This window comes from Cololabis saira, chromosome 19 (assembly GCF_033807715.1).
Source record: "Cololabis saira isolate AMF1-May2022 chromosome 19, fColSai1.1, whole genome shotgun sequence".
Lineage (NCBI taxonomy): Eukaryota > Metazoa > Chordata > Actinopteri > Beloniformes > Belonidae > Cololabis > Cololabis saira.
This window is the reverse complement of record NC_084605.1, coordinates 6,068,283-6,088,089: the sequence shown is the minus strand read 5'-3', so window position 1 is coordinate 6,088,089 and position 19,807 is coordinate 6,068,283. Positions and strand designations below refer to the sequence as shown.

The window sequence follows — 19,807 nt, the reverse complement described above, 5'->3', positions numbered from 1 at the left end:
TTCTTTGTATATAATTTATACTATAAAAAACCATGAGAGCAAAACTACAACCAACATTCTGCTGATCTTTGGGTATTGATGACTGATCAGGTGAACTATAAAAGCAGACACTGCGTCTTAACACAATGCCAAAAGGGAAATACATCAGTAAAAGCCTTAGATGAGCTCATTAATCTGAAAAGGGATTATAAAACCAATTTCAAAGTATTTGGAGTTAAGCTTTATGATTAGAAGATTAAACGTGTGTGTTTATGTGATGTTTCAATGTGATGTGTAGCATGTCCAACCTGATCCCGTCTTCCTGACCTGCTGTTGTCGTTCAGTATTACCAGCGATGAGGTTCGGTCTGTGTGGCCCTGCAGACTCTCCGTAGTCAACGCGGTTGCTATGGTAACCAACACGTGCAGAGCTGATGCAAGAATACTACAGTGGAGTGTGGTGGAGTGAGGAGGGGCTGCATCGAGCCTGATGGGAAAATAATTAACCTGCATTTCCTCTAGTCCTGGTTCCAGCTCCTCTAGCTGTGAAATCACAACCAGTTTTCAGCTGATTCCATTTAAATGTAAAGAAGAATTCTTTACTATTCTTTCTTTTGTTAATTCTTTGGCATCTTTGGAAGATTAATTTAATCTGATTTAACTTAATTACAGAGAAGTATGATATTGCTAACCATGTCTCATTTTTTTTAGGGTTCCTCTTATGTCAGTTAATTTGAATTTTTATTTATTTATCTTATTTTTTTTTTATTTTTTTTTAAACTTTTTTTGTTGCTGCTGTTTTGCGTGTCCTGTATTTTAGTTTATTACTTTATTTTTCCTATTATTATTGTCTTCAGTCAGAGTTTGCTTGGTAATCGGTACTCACTTTGGGACCTGTTTATAATTACGTATTTTGCAGTGTGTGTGTTTTGGGGTGTTTGTTATGTTAAGTTTTGTGTCCTTATTTATTTTATTTATTTATTTATTTTTATTTATTTTATTTAGTTATTTATTTATTTTTTTTTGAGTGTGTATGGTAAAATATAAAACGGGGTATTCTGTCGAACCCTTTAAAAGAAATGTTTATTGTGTAATATAATTTACATGGATTACCCAATAAAGAAATATGTTAAAAAAAAATGTAAAGAAGAAAAGAAAACCCTCAGTTTGTTCCTACAACTTTTATTTTCTCTTATGTTCTCTTATGTAACAGTCACAACCATAAAGCTTGTTTATTCAGCTACCGAGGCAACCACTGGAATAATAACAATTATAATAATGTTAATAATAACAATAATAATAATCTTAATAATAATATATAAACATCACAAACACCTCAAAATACTTCCAAAATATACAAATTCATCTGCAAAAATTTCATCACAACCTCATCTGAAAAATATAAACGTGAAACTCCTTCTGGTCCAAACGTGTCAGTTGTCGGAGCAGGAAAAGGTCATGTGACCGACGTCACCGGGAGGAAACAAGGAGGAGCCTGATGGCTCTCTGCTGCCCCCTGCAGTCCAGGAGGACCCCCTGGTGGTGAAAACCACAAACTACACGCTGCCCAGATCGGACTTTATCGATGTTTTCTGTAGCGACTTCGGTCTGACCTGTCGGGTCGAACCTCATCCGTCTTCGACGTCGCTGTTACGTGATTCGTGCCACAAGTTTGCGCTGCTGCTGCATCTTTGTTTACATCCGTAAACCCGTCGTACTCAGTACTGGAGTTGAGGGGGGATGAGGGGGGTGAGGGGAGATGGCATCCCCCCCTGGAATAAAAAACAGTCCAAATCATCCCCCCTGTAAAACTGTCATCCCCCCTTTCCATCCCTTATGTCATTTCATCAATGAATGTGGTTTTACTGCTATTTCAACATTTAGAGTCATCACCAGAAAAATAACTTATTTGACAATTTTCACCTGTTTCAAGTAAATTTTAACTTGAAATAAGTAGGAAAATCTGCCAGTGGGACAAGATTTATCTTCTCATTACAAGCAAAAAAATCTTGTTCCACTGGCAGATTTTTCTACTTATTTTAAGTGAAAATCTACTTGAAACAGGTGAAAATTGTTGTTTTTTCCAGTGATGAGTCTTGTTTTAAGTGTAATGAGATTCTTTTACTAAAATGAGACATTTTACCTAGAAATAAGACAAATATTCTTGATAAGATTTTGAGTTTTTGCAGTGATCCATTTTACTTATCCTGTGAAGGACAGAGTCATATTGATAAGTTCAGAAAAGTGTTTTTTATTGTTGTGTTTTGATGTATTTGATGTAAGCCCAGTGGATATTTAAAGCTTACAGAAGGCTGCATTTAACTGCTGCTATGTCATTCCTGCAGTATTTCTGCAGGTGTTTTGGTCACTGCTATTATTTGTAATATATTATTTGTAATCAGCCCAAATTATCTGTCCCCATATGATAAAATCCACCATCCCCCCTGATTTCTTTTTACAACTCGAGTACTGCTGTTACGTGATTCGTGCCACAAGTCTGCGCTGCTGCTGCATCTTTGTTTACATCCGTAAACCCGTCGTACGGCACGTGGCGTCACTTGCAGCCGCAGGTCACGTCACCAGAGACGCCCGTTCACAACGAAGTCCGATATAAGACACGTTTAAAATAACAAAGCGAACAACCACAAACTAAATCAGATTTTTGGTAGAAAACCTGAATTCAGCAGTAAGACCTACAGACGGAACGTCGTTAGCTTCACATTCATGTACGGGGGGTTTTATGTGCCCCATCCAATAAAATTATTTGAGTATAATCATGAGCACAGTCTTGTACTGTGAGCTGTGCTGAGAGACCAGCGACACGGTTCTGGGTTGGTCTGGAAGGTTCTGGCATGAAGCAGCTCTCTTCACCAGCCGTTGACGGCCGCTAACCAGAGCTAACAGGACATCTGGTGCTTTACTGGTCGGTTGGCAGCTTTAGCGGTAGCTCTCGCCGCTGGTCTGCTGGTCACATGACCTTCACCCACTCCAGGATCCCTGCAGGACAAACCAGAGTAGCCCAGCGTGGACCTGTAGCGACGGCTAGGAGATGGTCAAGTGAGGGCTAAGAGACGCCTACGCTAGTGCTACATAACAGCAAAGTGAAGGCTAAACTAGGGCTAAGTGACGGCTAAGTGAATGCTAAGCGAGGGCTAAGTGACGGCTAAGCTAGTGCTACGTAACAGGAAAGTGAAGGCTAAGCTAGGGCTAAGCGATGCTGAAGCTAGGGCTAAAAGACGGCTAAGCTAGTGCTACGTAACAGCAAAGTAAAGGCTAAGTGAATGCTAAGCTAGGGCTAAGTGACGGCTAAGCTAGTGCTACGTAACAGCAAAGTAAAGGCTAAGTGAATGCTAAGCTAGGGCTAAGTGACGGCTAAGCTAGTGCTACGTAACAGCAAAGTAAAGGCTAAGTGAATGCTAAGCTAGGGCTAAGTGTCGGCTAAGCTAGTGCTACGTAGCAGTAAAGTGAGGGCTATGTAACAGCTAAGCTAAGGCTATGTAACAGCTAAGCTAGGGCTACGTAAAAAGTAAAGCTAGGGCTTAGCAACCGTTGGGGTTCTAACAGTAACTGCAGGAACTTCTGAAAGTGAACTTTGACCTATGAAGACAGGTCACATGTATCATAATCATAATTTTATTCTGCTGATAACGAGGCGAGCGGCGTTGAGTTGTCCTGAAAGGATCTCAGGGTGCAGCTTAGCTCATGCTAACCTGTTATGCTAAACACGCATTAGTTTGCTCAACGTTTGGTCAAATCTGTCCGTCCTCGTCTCAGAAACCAGGATGGATGAACAGATTCGATCGGAACGATACAAGCCAACAGCTAGCTTAGCATGAGCCGCAATAAGCTAAATCAGCTAGCATGTCGTAACTGAAGCCACGTGGGCGTCTTCTAACCGACAACCAGTCCTGTTCAGTTCTGGGCGGAGAATCTAACAGTGTGATGATGTCACAGGAAGCGTGTCCTGGTCTCTTTCATAATAAATGACAACAATATCTGATGAACAAATACAGGAACAAAATATATCGTCATGCTTCAAAGAACGACAGAAACAAATTATTAAAACGCAGAAATATTCACTGTCAGCTTGAAGAAAACAACTGTTAACGTGTCTTTGAGCTGTAACGACAGCAGGAAGTGAAGGCATCACGTGACCTCCAGTTTAAGGGCTTAGAAGGAAATTCAGCTGCCGGTTCCTCCGCCGGGGGGTGAAGGTCCTCAGAAGGTCCTCAGAAAGTCCTCAGAAGTTCCTCAGAAGTTCCTCAGAAGTTCCTCAGAAGGTCCTCAGAGCTGCAGCACAGCGGGTAAAAAAGCTGACGTCAGGTTTGGTTCGGAGGAAGACCAGAGTTTAAATGATCAGATGTCTGATCCCCTTCAGAATAAAAGCCTCAGGTCCATGTTTCCTGTTCAGGTGTGAATCCGGCCGTAAGATTTCAACCGTTCTTCCAAATATTAGCAAATATTTTCAGACTTTCTCCATGTAGAAGATGTTTGTTTACTAGAATTAAAAGTATTTTTGCCCAAAAACTTGGCAAAAGAAGAAAAACTCCTGGTGATAAAAATGAATCCAGACAAAACTTGAAAACAGGAATCAGTTTCACAGACGGGAAGAAGCTTTAGTCCACAGCTTTAGTTGTTGTTTCTTTAAAAATACATTAGCTTCACTGTCGACCGGTGGAAGGACCTGGGAGGCCTCTTGAAGTTCCTCAAGGTTCCTTGAGGTTCCTCGACATTCCACGTGAGTTTCCTCTTGAAGTTCCTCGAGGTTCCTTGTGAGGTTCTTCAGGAATCGTCCCCCGAGTCATCGAGGAAACGGTAAAGTTTGAATGTGTCTCAGGCGTCAGAACGAACGCCGGTTCAGGACTGGAACCTGCAGGTCCAGGTCCAGGTACCAGGAACCGCTGGACCAGCAGCCTCCTCTCCGTGCTCCTTCGTGTACGCCGGGTCCACCAGAAACCAGGTCCACCAGAAACCAGGTCCACCAGAAACCTCAGAAGTCGTGGTCCCAGCCGGAGTCGTCATCCGGAGGCGGGTCCTCGCGGTCTTCGGGAAAACTGTCGAAGTTGCTGGTGTCGACCGCAGAGGAGACCTGGACACAAGACCAAGACGTCAGAGTCCAGGACCAGAACCCGGGTCCCAGTCAGAAACCAGGTCCAGTCAGAAACAGGTCCAGTCAGATAGATCTTGTCACAGGTGTTCCCCAAGGTTCAATCCTGGGTCCACTCCTTTTCAGGCTGTACATAAACGATCTACCATCAGTGTGTGAGGTCATTCTGTACGCTGATGATACCGTGATTTTTGTAAAGGGTAAAGACTCTGAGGCTGCTCAGCTTACAAAGGTCATGGTAAATGTTACAAACTGGTTGAATAACTGTTATTTACAACTTAACTCCTCTAAAACAGTAAATGAATACAAATGTCTCAGCATTATGTTAGACAGTAATTTCACTTTTAAACATCATGTTAAAAAAATGAGCAAATATTCTCAAATTCACACTTGCAGGCCCCTCAGAAATCACATGACTACAGAAGCTGCAACAATGTTCATGTTTTCTCTCATAATATCTCATACTTATTACTGTTTACCCAGTTCTGAGCTGGAACAATATTGGAATTTTCAAAAACTGCTGACTCATATACAAAATCCGTCACAGTTTAGCTCCGCCGCCGCTCTGTAGTCTTATAAAACTTAGATCACCCGCAACAAGTGTAAACCAGACGGGGAAACTGTATTTGGTCAATCAGTTTTTACCTACAGGGCAACCAATGAGTGAAATACAATCCCTCAAAACATAAGAGAGTCCATCTCTATAGCTAATGGCTAATGGCTAATCCAATTTTGTCAACACTAGTCTCTGATTTACCTGTAGTGGACTGCCAATGGAAATTAGCCTTTTGGCTACAATTGGGTGTATTTACATTTTTAAAATGTTCATTAATGTACATTGTCCCTCTATAACAAATAAATGAGAAAGAAACCAGGTCCAATCAGAAACCAGGTCCAGTCAGAAACCAAACCAGGTCCAGTCAGAAACCAGGTCCAGTCAGAAACCAGGTCCAGTCAGAAACCAGGTCCAGTCAGAAACCAAACCAGGTCCAGTCAGAAACCAGGTCCAGTCAGAAACCAGGTCCAGTCAGAAACCAGGTCCAGTCAGAAACCAAACCAGGTCCAGTCAGAAACCAGGTCCAGTCAGAAACCAAACCAGGTCCAGTCAGAAACCAGGTCCAGTCAGAAACCAAACCAGGTCCAGCCAGAAACCAGGTCCAGTCAGAAACCAGGTCCAGTCAGAAACCAAACCAGGTCCAGTCAGAAACCAGGTCCAGTCAGAAACCAGGTCCAGTCAGAAACCAGGTCCAGTCAGAAACCAGGTCCAGTCAGAAGGGTCGTCTCACCACGGGTACGATGGGCGGAGTCAGAGTTCCTTTCTTCAGCCCGTCCCAGTTGAAGCCCTCGAACCACCTGGACAGAGGAACACATCAGTTTCAGGTCTCGCTGGGACCGGGTCCATGAGGTCCGGCTCGGCTCGCTCACTTGTGCTTCTGGATGTCCTTCACTCCGTTCTTCAGGTTTCCCAGCCTCTCCGAGGGATTGTCCCTGTAAACACCGGCGGTTAGACCTCCGCCTGGAGCCTGGGGGGGGGACCCGGACCCGGACCCGGACCCGGACCCGGACCTACCTGCACAGCTTCTTGATGAGGTGGGTGGCGTTCTTCGTGATCTTCTTGGGGAACTCGATCATGTCGATCCCCCTCAGGATGATGTTGTAGGTCTTCATGGGATCCGGACCCGAGAACGGAGGACTGCGGACACAAGCGGAGACGGTGGAACCACAGAGACCTCCTGGGTCAGACCCCCCCCCTACCCTCCCCGGATCGTCCTCACCTGCCGGTCAGCAGCTCGTACATCAGGACTCCCAGGGACCAGTAGTCGGCCGACACGTCGTGGCCCTTGTTGAGGATGATCTCCGGGGCAACGTACTCCGGCGTTCCGCAGAAGGTCCACGTTTTCTTACAGAAGCCGATCTTTTTTGCAAAACCAAAGTCCACCTGCAAAAGATAACACAGATTTTTTACTCAATTCAATTCAATTTTATTTATATAGCGTCTAATACAACAAAAGTTGTCTCTAGACGCTTTCCAGAGACCCAGAACATGAACATAAACCCCCGAGCAATTATTACATAAACAATGGCAGGTAAAAACTCCCCTAGTGGAAGAAAAACCTTAAGCCAAACAGTGGCAAGAAAAACTCCCCTTTAGGAGGAAGAAACCTTGAGCAGGACCAGGCTCATAAGGGGGGACCCTCCTGCCGAGGGCCAGACTGGGGGTCAGGGACGGCAGCAGCACAGCAGGCAGGTGGAAGCAGCAACGGGATGACCAGAGGGGGGGGACAGCAGGCCAGCACGCAGCTCCCGAAGCTCCGGCCCAATCAGCAAGTCCCAGGTTGGGGTGCAGGGTCAGGAAAAGGTTGAAAAGGGGCAGGACCAGGGAGAGGAGTCTTGAGGGACGAACCTTCTCTCCCGCCCAAAAGGGGCCGTTACCCTGCCCCCCTCACTCCCACACTGCAGGATCCGGTGTTTTGCATTCAGAGATGCAAATATAAGAATGACATTTACGACACGATTCAGTGCCGAAGTTGGCTTCTGATTGGTCACAGGACTCAGACATTTATACGTAGACGCCGCATCGAGTGTTCTTGCCCGCTGCTGCGATACGTCAACGACACCGCCATATTGGATGTGGCAAGACTGCGCTGTAAACTAATACAAGTAAATGCACTTATTTTCATAAAGCATCTTTCTACAAAGAAATGTACGCTTTACGTCTCATTTATTCATTCACACACGCACTAATATACTTGGGAAACAGTTAGGCACCAAATATAATATATTTAATTTTCTCAGATGGCAAAAATAAGAACTTTATTGATCCCACATAGGAGTAATTCATGTTGTATCAGCTATAGAGAACAAGGTAGTGCCGAAAAACAATATATATCCCCCCTCACAAAAATAAGAAAAATAGAGAAACATATTTTCTCATCAACAAAGCATATTTAACATAAACATATTTAAAATTTTGCAAGTAACAAAATAACATATTTGAACCAGTTATTTTATTGTCTGAAAAATGGTTCAAATATGTTATTTTGTTATTTGAAAAATGTCAAATTTGTTTTGTTGATGAAAAAATATGTTTCTCTATTTTTCTTATTTTTATGAGGGGGGATATATATTGTTTTTTGGCACTACCTTGTTCTCTATAGCTGATATAACATGAATTATTCCTATGTGGGATCAATAAAGTTCTTATTTTCGCCATTTGAGAAAATTAAATATATTATATTTGGTGCCTAACTGTTTCCCAAGTATATTAGTGCGTGTGTGAATGAATAAATGAGACGTAAAGCGTAAATTTCTTGGTAGAAAAACGCTTTATGAAAATAAGTCCATTTACTTGTATTAGTTTACAGTGCAGTCTTGAACATCCAATATGGCGGCAACGTTGACGTACGGCTCAGCGCTCGATGGGGCGTCTACGTATAAATGTCTATGACAGGACTAAGAGGCCATATAGACCCGGTTTAAGGTGGCCTTGTTGTCTAAATTAGACAACAATTAGAACCGGCTCCCACATTAACACCAGCTCTGAATTTGTAGCCAACTATGTTTACCGTTTAACAGATTTGATGGAAACTGAACACGACCAACGTGACGGACTGATGGTGAACTTGGCCTGGCAGCCGTCAGGTGTGAGAACTGGCTGCATTGGCTCGTACCAGTTTGGCGTATCCTCGGCGGTCCAGGACCAGGTTTTCAGGTTTCAGGTCCCGGTATATGATGCCTTTGGCGTGCAGGTAAGCAAACGCCTCGAGGACGCAGCCCGTGTAGAACCTGGTGGTGGAATCTTCAAACGAACCCCTGAAACACACACATGGACAACGGGATTAGGTATGAAGACCCGGGTACAACACAGACCAGGTCTACCACACCACACAAGACCCCAGCAGTGTTGTGCAAGTTTATATTTCTCATGAACTAGTTCAAAGTTCAGTTCACATAGTTTAAAAATGAACAGTTCACGTTCATAGTTCACCATTTTCATTTTGAACTAGTTCAAATTCAGTTAATTTCAATATTTTTAGGTGAGCAGTACAAATGAAACGCCACCTTATTATAAAACTGTTCACAGTAAACAATCATGTATTGTTCTAGTGGCTTTTCAACTTTCCTCAGAGGCTGTAAATCTCCAACAATGTAGTCCATTATCAATGTGTCTACCTGTTGCAGGTAAATCAAACCCCTGAAGGAGCAGCAGTGACTGGGGTCGTTTGGGTTGTTGGGTCTTCTTGATCTTTCCTGATCACTTTGTTTGATTGTCAAGGACTTGCAGATATTTCCTCACACTGGACGGATGCTTTAACTCCACATGGCGTTTATAATGTGAAGTTGACGAGGCAGACGCTCAGACTAGTTTTCTCAGCGCAGGTGGACATAATTTGCACAGAAAGGTTAGATTTTTACCATCAGACTCTTTGGGAGACGATGTGTAAAATTCCTGCAGATAATGATAAACGGATCATCATCTGACGGCTCGCTGACGCTGCGTCTGCAATGTCTCTCTCTTCACTGGTCATGTAAAGATGCACCGGGCTCGGGCCGCCATTGACATGGAGCTGGTGCCCGTTGCTATGCTAGTGTGTGCACTGCATTGTGGGTAATGTAGTGTGAAGTTAAATGTGCGCGCCGCCCGCTGATGAAATGAGAAGGATTATTCCGTAATAATTGGACCGAAACAGAGAAGCTGAAACTCACATAATCTGAACAGTTCAAATTCCAGTTCACGGAACAAGTTCTTTATTTGCAAATATGTTGCGTTCAGTTCAACGTTCTCACAGAAATGAACGTGTTCAATGAACGCATTTATTTGAACTCGTTCATGCACAACAGGTCCACCAGAGACCAGGGGCCGGATTCACCAATATGTTCTTAAGAACGATCTTAAGAAATGTCTTAAGATCTAAAATTAAGAAGTTCATAAGAAAGTTCTTAAGTGCAATTCCTCAATATTTTCTTAAGAACCGTCTTAAGAACTGTCATTTCTTACGAATTTCTTATTTTTCCTACTTAAGAACTTCTTAAAATATGTCATTGCATTGCACGCGCCAACAAACAACATTTATATATATATATATATTATATATACATGTAGTTTGGGTCTTAACCGTCAGTCACTCACTAAACATGGAGAAGGAGAAAAAGAGATGCAGGAACTTTTCAAGGTTATGGTGGATGAAAAAAATACTATTGGGGAAAATTAATAATAATTAACTACCACGCTAACTAACATGCTAACAAACAGTTAACAGGCTCTTTGTGTAATTAATTACAAAGTATATCATCAAACTATGACCTACTAGTCTAAAATGTGTTGAAAAAGCTGATATTAGAGTCTTACATTTTCACAGATGACATTTTAAGACAGGTCAAGGTTGTCTTAAAGTTATGAAAAAAGTCAAGAACAAATTTGGAACTTTTATTTCAAGAATACCATTTATTCTTAAGTATTTTCTTAAGAAGAAACTTAAGAAGAAAGTTAAGAAGATACTTAGAGAATTTTTGGAGAATATGACTCCTTCTCTTTTTTCTTCTTAAGACTGAACTTAAGAAAAAAATGACACTTAAGAAGATTTTTTTTCCTAAGAATGTTTTGTGAATCCGGCCCCAGGTCTACCACACCAGACCAGACCAGGTACAACAGAGACCAGGTCTACATTACCAGACCAGACTAGGTACAACAGAGACCAGTTGGCGTACCTGTCTCTCAGGATGGTCCACAGCTCTCCGCCCAGACAAGCCTCCATCAGCATGTACAGGTATTTCCTGTCTTTGAACGTCCGGTGCAGCCTGAAGACACACGTAGGTCACAGTCAAACCCAGTCTCCTCCGGATTACAGAAGCTTTTATTTTGAAGGTCCAGACCTGACGATGAAGTCGGAGTGCGTCTCGGTCATGATGTGTTTCTCCGAGCGAATGTGCTCCTGCTGCCTCGTGTCCACGATGTGGCGCTTCTTCAGGATCTTCATGGCGAAGGTCTTGGCCTCCTCGTTCTTCAGCTGCACCTGAACGGAGACACAGACAACTTCACCACAGGAACCCGGGAATGTTGTCTAATAAACACACGTCAGGAGGGCTGTTGTCACGACAGGTACGCAACACTTTTTAAGATTTGTTGTTTTAACCCTTGTACTGTCTTTGGGTCAAAATGACCTAATTCTCCTGTTCCTTCCTTCCCTCCTTCCTTCTTCCTTTTTCCCTTCCTTCCTTCCCTCCTTCCTTCCTTCCTTCCTTCCTTCCTTCCTTCCTTCCTTCCTTCCTTCCTTCCTTTCTTCTTTTCTCCCTTCCTTCTTTCCTTCTTTTTTCCCTTCCTTCCTTCCTTCCTTCCTTCCTTCCTTCCTTCCTTCCTTCCTTCCTTCCTTCCTTCTTTTCTTCTTTTCTCCCTTCCTTCTTTCCTTCTTTTTTTCCTTCTTTTTTCCTCCCTTCTTTCTTCCCTTCCTTCTTTCCTTCCTTCTTTTCTTCCTTCCTTCCTTCCTTCTTTCTTTTTTCCCTTCCTTCCTTCCTTCCTTCCTTCCTTCCTTTTTCCCTTCCTTCCTTCCTTCCTTCCTTCCTTCCTTCCTTCCTTCCTTCCTTCCTTCCTTCCTTCCTTCCTTCCTTCCTTCCTTCCTTCCTTCCTTCCTTCCTTCTTTTCTTCTTTTCTTCTTTTCTCCCTTCCTTCTTTCCTTCTTTTTTCCCTTCCTTCCTTCCTTCCTTCTTTTTTCCTCCCTTCTTTTTTCCTCCCTTCTTTCCTTCCTTCCTTCTTTCTTCCCTTCCTTCTTTCCTTCCTTCCTTCCTTCTTTTCTTCCTTCCTTCCTTCTTTCCTTCCTTCCTTCTTTTCTTCCTTCCTTCCTTCTTTCCTTCCTTCCTTCTTTCCTCCCTTCTTCCCTTCCTCCTTCCTTGACCCAAAGACAGCACAAGGGTTAAGATTTACACATTTTAAAGTCAGAGCCTATCAGGGGCCTCCAGGGGCCATTAGATCCCACCAGTGGCCAAAAGGGGCTATCAGTGGCCATCAGGGGCCTCCAGGAGCCAAGAAGAGCCACCAAAGCCTATCAAAGGCCATCAGAGGCCAACAGGGGCCACCAGAATTTCAACATTCCAGCTGAGGTTCAGGTCCAGGTTCCGGCTCGCTACCATCTACAGAAGGATCTGTATCTGTGGCCCCCCACGTCCCCTGAGGACCAGGTTTCCACCAGGACCGGTGTTTGGTCCCTAACCAGACGGTCTTCCCTCAGATCCTCGACGCTCGGCTGTGATTGGTCAGTCAGAGCTAAGCCCCGCCCCCCAGCAGCGCTGTAGTCCCACACACATTGGTCACGGTTACATGATGTTTTTTAATTCTGAATTAATTATTCCGAATTAAATAATTCAGAATTAAACTATTTTCCTTCGAGTTTACATGGAAATAGTAATTTTGAATGGAGGTTTCCATGGAAACACGTTTGATGATCTTTCTCCAATTCCTCTCCAGGTCTGGGGGTTGGGAAGGTTCTGATTGGATAGGGGGGGGACCGGAAGTTAAACTACCGGAAGAAAAACAAACTTAGCCGCTACAACTTTGAAAAGTTCACAATTTTTGTTTCCTGCCATCTGTCCTTTTAACCCTTGTGCTGTCTTCGGGTCAAAATTACCTAATTCTCTTTCCTTCTTTCCTCCTGCTCTCTGCTTCCTTCTTTCCTTCCTCTTTTCTCCTTTCCTTCCATCCATCCATCCTTCCTTCTTTCCTTCTTTCCTCCCTTCTTCTCTTCAACCTTCCTTGACCTGAAGGCAATTTATAGTATGTTTTTTTTTGTCTTTGCTTGTTTGCTTGTTACTTGTCCAATATATCCATTCTTTTTCAATGTTTGAACCCAAATTATTAGTTTTATTTTGTATAAAACCTCCTGAGTCGAGGTTCATAAAAGTGTAGGCATAATAAGCCTTGGCTTCAGCCTATACCTTTTCGGTGCCACTTAAAATATTGGACTTTTTTTTTTTTATGTTGTATTATGTTGTATCCAAATGGACCGAAATAAAAAAACTCAAAATCAAAATCAAAAGACAGCACAAGGGTTAATTATTTCCAGATCCTCCAAGCTATTTATTAAATAAATGGTCTCTGCTCTTGACCAGCGTTTACTGCTGCTGCATCTTGAAACTTTGTTTGGAAAACCAGCCCAGTGGAATATAAGATCATGGAGACAGACGGACGAGGGAACGAGCAGAAAGGAAGACCGGAATTAATTTAAAGAGGAATGAGTGTTTACATGATCGTGGAATTATTCTATTCAGATTTAAAATCAGAATAAACCAGCCACTTACTTCGGAATTAAGTTTAATTTGGAATGGACATTTTCATTCAGAATTAGGTGTTTACATGGTCATTTTTACTCATTTTGAATCAGATTTAATTTTAATTCTGAATTCAAGAGGAATTAAACTTCCCATCTAAACTCACTGAATGACTAAAGATAGCTGCACCCTGGGGTGGGGGCGGGTTTCCCGCTCAGGCCCCCCAGGGCTTCCCCGGTAGCCCCGCCCCCTCCAACACTCCCACCTCTTTAACCAGTAAATCTGGTGAAAACAAGCGGGACGAACCGTCACGGGGGCCTGATCACGAGGACCGGAGTCCAGTTACACACACACACACACACACACACACACACACACACACACACACACACACACACACACACACACACACACACACACACACACACACACACACACACACACACACACACACACACACACACACACACTGTATATACATAGTTGCTTTTGAATTGTATTGTTGTTTGACATTGGTTCTTGCCTGTGTGTGTGTGTGTGTGTGTGTGTGTGTGTGTGTGTGTGTGTGTGTGTGTGTGTATGTACTATTGTATTATTGCTTATATAAATACTGTATGGAACGATATTTATTAATGACATTGCATTAGTTTATAAAAGCTAATGCAATTTTTTTGTGAAAAGGATAGACGTCATAAGCTTAGGCTTCAGTCTACACCTTTTGGTCCTTGGTTTATAGTCAAAATTGTATAAAATTTTATATACAGGCCTGTCTCAGAAAATTAGAATATTGTGATAAAGTTCTTTATTTTCTGTAATGCAATTAAAAAAACACAAATGTCATACATTCTGGATTCATTACAAATCAACTGAAATATTGCAAGCCTTTTATTATTTTAATATTGCTGATTATGGTTTACAGTTTAAGATTAAGATTCCCAGAATATTCTAATTTTTTGAGATAGGATATTTGAGTTTTCTTAAGCTGTAAGCCATGATCAGCAATATTAAAATAATAAAAGGCTTGCAATATTTCAGTTGATTTGTAATGAATCCATATATTAATATATATTATACCAAAAATTATATATATATTTTTGTACTACACTGACGACTTACACCTGTACTTTGGATTATTTGTGTTGTGGAAATTGAAAGGACCAATAAACTAAACTAAAATAAAAACTAAACACACACACGTACCAGCTCCACGCGTCCAAACCCCCCGACTCCCAGCGTGTCGATGAGGTTGAAGTCTCCGAGCTTCAGGCCGGAGAAGAAGGAGTTCTCGGCTTCGTACCTGCAAACAAGCAGAGAACCTTTCATTTATTTCATTTAATTATTTATTCAAACAGATTAAAAGAAAAACAAAATAATCAGAATACATAAAATGTATATACTGAAAAAAAACAAAGAAAACCATAAGCAAAACAAAGCAAATTAAAAAGACAAATCTATATGTAAATAAAGTTTCAAAAGTTTCAAAAAACTAACACCCGGCACCTTCAGCGGGTCCTGCAGGAACCAACAGGAACCAGCTGGAACCAGCAGGATTTATTTGGGGCTTTCATAAAGTATTAGGGCCATGCAGGAGAAAAAATATTTGAGAGGGGAAGATTTTTTTTTTAATGTGCACTTTGAGAAAAAAGTTGAAATGTTAATTTTGAAATACAATTTCAAGAGTAAAGTCAAGATTTTGCCTTTTTTCTCAACATTTCAACTTTATTCACGAAATTTTGACTTTTTTCTCAAAATTTCGACTTTTTTCTCGAAATTGTACTTCAACATTAATCTCGACATTTTGACTTTTTTCTCAAAGTGCATCATGAAAAAAAAGTCTTCCTCCTCTAAAATATTATTTTTATTTTTCTCCTGCCTGGCCCTAATACTCTTCCATAAATATCTCACTTTGAATGTAGTAAATAATATATTTGTTTAACCTTTAGTTGAATTTACTTAATTTAGTTTTGCAATATTTTCAAATTTTCCGACCTTCACCTGTATGTTATGACATCAATAAATAAGAGCATAATATATGTCCGTATTGGTTCAATACGGAACTTTTAATTCCCAATTACGGAACAATTCCGTATTTCCAGGGACGGGTGGCGACCGCCCCCCCCCGTACCTGCAGCCGGTCCGGCACCGCACCACCTGGAAGAAGGGGAACTTCCTGCAGGTGTGGATGGAGAAGGAGGTGATGGGGAGGGAGAAGGCGGCCGGTGGGGGCGGCAGGCTGGTGAGGCGCGGGCGGCGCCGCCGCGGCGGGACGGGAACTAGTTCCCTCATGTCCTGAGCGGCTTCAAGCAGGAATGTGGTTCCCAGCAGGTCTGGAAGGTTCCCGGTCCGGTTCTCACGAGAAGGTTCTGCAGAGCGTCCGCAGCAGGGCCGTCCTGAAGGAGGTCCGGTCTACATGGCGGGGGCCGGGGGCCCGGCGGAGGGGGGGCAGAGACGGGGGCAGAGACGGGACCAGAACCGGCAGCTCGGCCCACATCCAGGTCATCAGCAGGGCGGGTCGTAGTGGGACCTTCCTGGTTCCCTGGATCTCTGGGGACCTCTGAGGACGTCTGAGTCAGAACCGGCCCTCTGAGGACTGGGGGCCGGGTCCGGAGGACGGGCTGGCACCGGCGGGGAGGCCCCGCCCCCCCCGGGGAGGAGGCCCTGGACCTGCAGCAACACTATATTTGGCAGCTGGAAACTGTGCTGGGAGGTTCACCTTCTAGAGGCGTTGGCGGGGACGAGGACACGCCGTCCCTGCAGGAAACCGGACCCCCCGACCCAGATTAACACCAGCTGGGGTTCCCGGTCCGGACCGGAGCAGCAGCCTGTTTACATCACAAGAAGCAGCCGCCAGAACTTTACACCATCTTCAGAGCTTTGGACCAGTTTTTAACTATTTAGTTCTGTAGAAACCCAAGAATCCTCGGATTGTAGTTCCTACTGTTGCACAAGAACCACTGCAACACTTGTGGGCCAACCTAAGAACCTCCATGGTCCAGCATCTGTAGTTCCAACATCTGTAGATCCATATTCCACCATATTCCACCATATTTCACCCTATTTCCCCATATTTCACCGTATTTCACAATATTCAACCATATTCAACCATATTTCATCATATTTCACCCTATTCCACCATATTCCACCATATTTCATCATATTCCACCTTATTTCATCATATTTCAGCATATTTCAGCATATTCCACCATATTTCATCACATTCCACCATATTTCATCGTATTCCACCATATTTCATCATATTCCACCATATTTCATCATATTCCACCATATTTCATCGTATTTCACCATATTTCACCGTATTCCACCATATTTCATCATATTCCACCATATTTCATCGTATTTCACCGTATTCCACCGTATTTCATCATATTCCACCATATTTCATCGTATTCCACCGTATTTCACCGTATTCCACCATATTTCATCATATTCCACCATATTTGATCGTATTCCACCATATTTCATCATATTCCACCATATTTCACCATATTCCACCATATTTCATCATATTCCACCATATTTCATCATATTCCACCATATTTCATCGTATTTCACCATATTTCACCGTATTCCACCATATTTCATCATATTCCACCATATTTCATCGTATTTCACCGTATTCCACCGTATTTCATCATATTCCACCATATTTCATCATATTCCACCATATTTCATCGTATTTCACCGTATTCCACCATATTTCATCGTATTCCACCGTATTTCACCGTATTCCACCATATTTCATCATATTCCACCATATTTCATCGTATTTCACCGTATTCCACCGTATTTCACCGTATTCCACCATATTTCATCATATTCCACCATATTCCACCGTATTTCATCATATTCCACCATATTTCATCGTATTCCACCGTATTTCACCGTATTTCACCGTATTCCACCATATTTCATCATATTCCACCATATTTCACCGTATTTCACCGTATTTCATCATATTCCACCATATTTCACCGTATTTCACCGTATTTCATCATATTCCACCATATTTCATCGTATTTCACCGTATTTCACCGTATTTCATCATATTCCACCATATTTCATCGTATTCCACCATATTTCTGTCACAGATGTGGTTTGTTGAGGACCCAAACGCAGGAGAGCAGGAGGCAGGAGTTGCAAAAAAGCAGGATTTATTTAGCAAAAACCAAACTAAAAGCGCTGCAGAGCAGGATACAAAACAAGAACATGAACGTGAACGTGGCCACAAAAACCTGACGAGGAAAACATGGAGGTAGAAACAGTACGGACCGACAGGGAGCAGGGGAATGACAAGACCAGGTATAGACAGGGGATAACGAGACACAGGTGCAGACAATCAGGGCAGATGGGAAACAGGAGGGACAGAACTGAAACTCAAACACTGGGGGGAAGTGTCAAACCCTGACAATTTCATCATATTCCACCACATTTCATCACATTTCACCCTATGTCAGCATATTTCACCGTATTCCACCATATTCCACCATATTTCCTCATATTTCACCCTATTTCACCATATTTCACCGTATTCCAACACATTCCACCGTATTCCAACACATTCCACCATATTTCAACACATTCCACCATATTCCACCATATTTCATCATATTCCACCACATTCCACAATATTTCATCATATTCCACCATATTTCATCATATTCCACCATATCCCACCATATTTCCTCATATTTCACCCTATTTCACCATATTTCACCGTATTCCAACACATTCCACCGTATTCCAACACATTCCACCATATTCCAACACATTCCACCATATTCCAACACATTCCACCATATTTCAACACATTCCACCATATTCCACCACATTCCACAATATTTCAACACATTCCACCATATTTCAACACATTCCACCATATTCCACCATATTTCATCATATTCCACCATATCCCACCATATTTCATCATATTCCACCACATTCCACCATATTTCACCATATTCCACCATAGTCCATCATATTTCACCATATTCCACCACATTCCACCATATTTCATCATATCTCATCATATTCCACCATATTTCACCATATTCCACCACATTCCACCATATTTCAGCATATTCCACCATATTTCATCATATTTCAGCATATTCCACCATATTTCACCATATTTCAGCATATTCCACCATATTTCATCATATTCCACCACATTCCACCATATTTCACCATATTTCACCATATTCCACTATATTTCACCATATTTCAGCATATTCCACCATATTCCACCATATTTCATCATATTCCACCACATATTTCAATATATTCTTTCATGTCCCAGAAAACCTGGGTCTTGGTGAACAAATATCCTTAGATGAACAACTTTTCCATTTGACATTTTACAAAAATGAGACCAAAACTAAAAAAATGTGGAGCAGGAACCCTGAGTAGATTGTTCCTCCAGCAGGAACCCTGAATAGATGGTTCCTCCAGCAGGAACCCTGAGTAGATGGTTCCTGTCTGACTTCATCAGGGTCTCCTGGTTCTGGAGGAGTTCTGGTCCATTCTCCCATCATAGTTTCAGGTCATTGAGCTCTCTGAAGGTCCACAGCATCTCATCCAGGTTCAGGTCTGGACCTGGACCGGGTTCAGGTCTGGATCTGGACCCGGACAGGGTTCAGGTCTGGACTTGGTCTGGACTTCCTAAGCACTCTGGTTGAGTCATTGCATGAAGCTGTGATTGGTCCGGTACATTCTGTACCAGCAAAAGGAGTTAGGTTTTAATGCTTTTTCAACTCTGACAGAATTTTTCCCGACCTAAAACGGGAAACATTACCTAAACGTTGCTGTCAGACGTAAAAATATTCAGGAATGAAGGATCCAACAACAACAACCCTCCAGCGGTCAGATGACTGTCTCCCAGAATAACCAGTGACCTGAAAACTGCTTCAAACATCTCGTCTGACCCGCGGCAGCATTCCTCTCTGCAGCTGAAGGTCAGGCTCCGCTGCAGCGTCGGGACCAGACCGGGAACCCGAGAGGTGACAAGCCTCCCCAGGAATTAGAGGAGGGGCCGGTGGACCTCCCTCCCCAGAGGGGGGACCGGTGGACCCCCAGAGGACAGCGTGTCCCCCCCCCGGAGGGAATGAATCCTCCTCACCCAGGAACATCTTAGCCGTCACCTCATCACGACTGGATTCCAGGAGTTCTGGGAACCGTCCACCTGTCCCGGCCAGTCACGGCCCCACGGGGGCCGGTCTACTTCCCGGAAGCAGGAGAGTCGGGTTTCCATGGCAACGGTGGCTGCTGGTCGGGTCAGGACGACGTTACATAAACACTCCAGAGAGATATGGTGTAATGGCTGAATGGGTAGATGTTTATATTTATGTACAGAAATGGGCAGCTAATTATATGTGTATGTATGCAGGTGTATATATATGTGCATGTATATATGTATGTATATATATATATATATATATATATATAA

General features: G+C 42.8%; 1 protein-coding gene across 1 annotated transcript in view; it reads right to left on the bottom strand.

Moving 5' to 3' along the window:
* Nucleotides 1-4,733: 4,733 nt before the first annotated feature.
* The window catches only part of prkg1b (protein kinase cGMP-dependent 1b), a 54,497-nt gene continuing 39,423 nt past the window's right edge, over nucleotides 4,734-19,807 (bottom strand). Inside the window, exons 10-18 of the mRNA XM_061707699.1 lie at nucleotides 14,545-14,641; nucleotides 10,960-11,099; nucleotides 10,795-10,884; nucleotides 8,757-8,898; nucleotides 6,861-7,024; nucleotides 6,656-6,778; nucleotides 6,511-6,573; nucleotides 6,372-6,438; nucleotides 4,734-5,067 (exon numbers count right to left, since the gene is read on the bottom strand). Coding sequence (XP_061563683.1) covers nucleotides 4,969-5,067; nucleotides 6,372-6,438; nucleotides 6,511-6,573; nucleotides 6,656-6,778; nucleotides 6,861-7,024; nucleotides 8,757-8,898; nucleotides 10,795-10,884; nucleotides 10,960-11,099; nucleotides 14,545-14,641 — 985 coding nt within the window. The 3' untranslated portion in view covers nucleotides 4,734-4,968. The remainder of the gene's footprint in view (nucleotides 5,068-6,371; nucleotides 6,439-6,510; nucleotides 6,574-6,655; nucleotides 6,779-6,860; nucleotides 7,025-8,756; nucleotides 8,899-10,794; nucleotides 10,885-10,959; nucleotides 11,100-14,544; nucleotides 14,642-19,807) is intronic.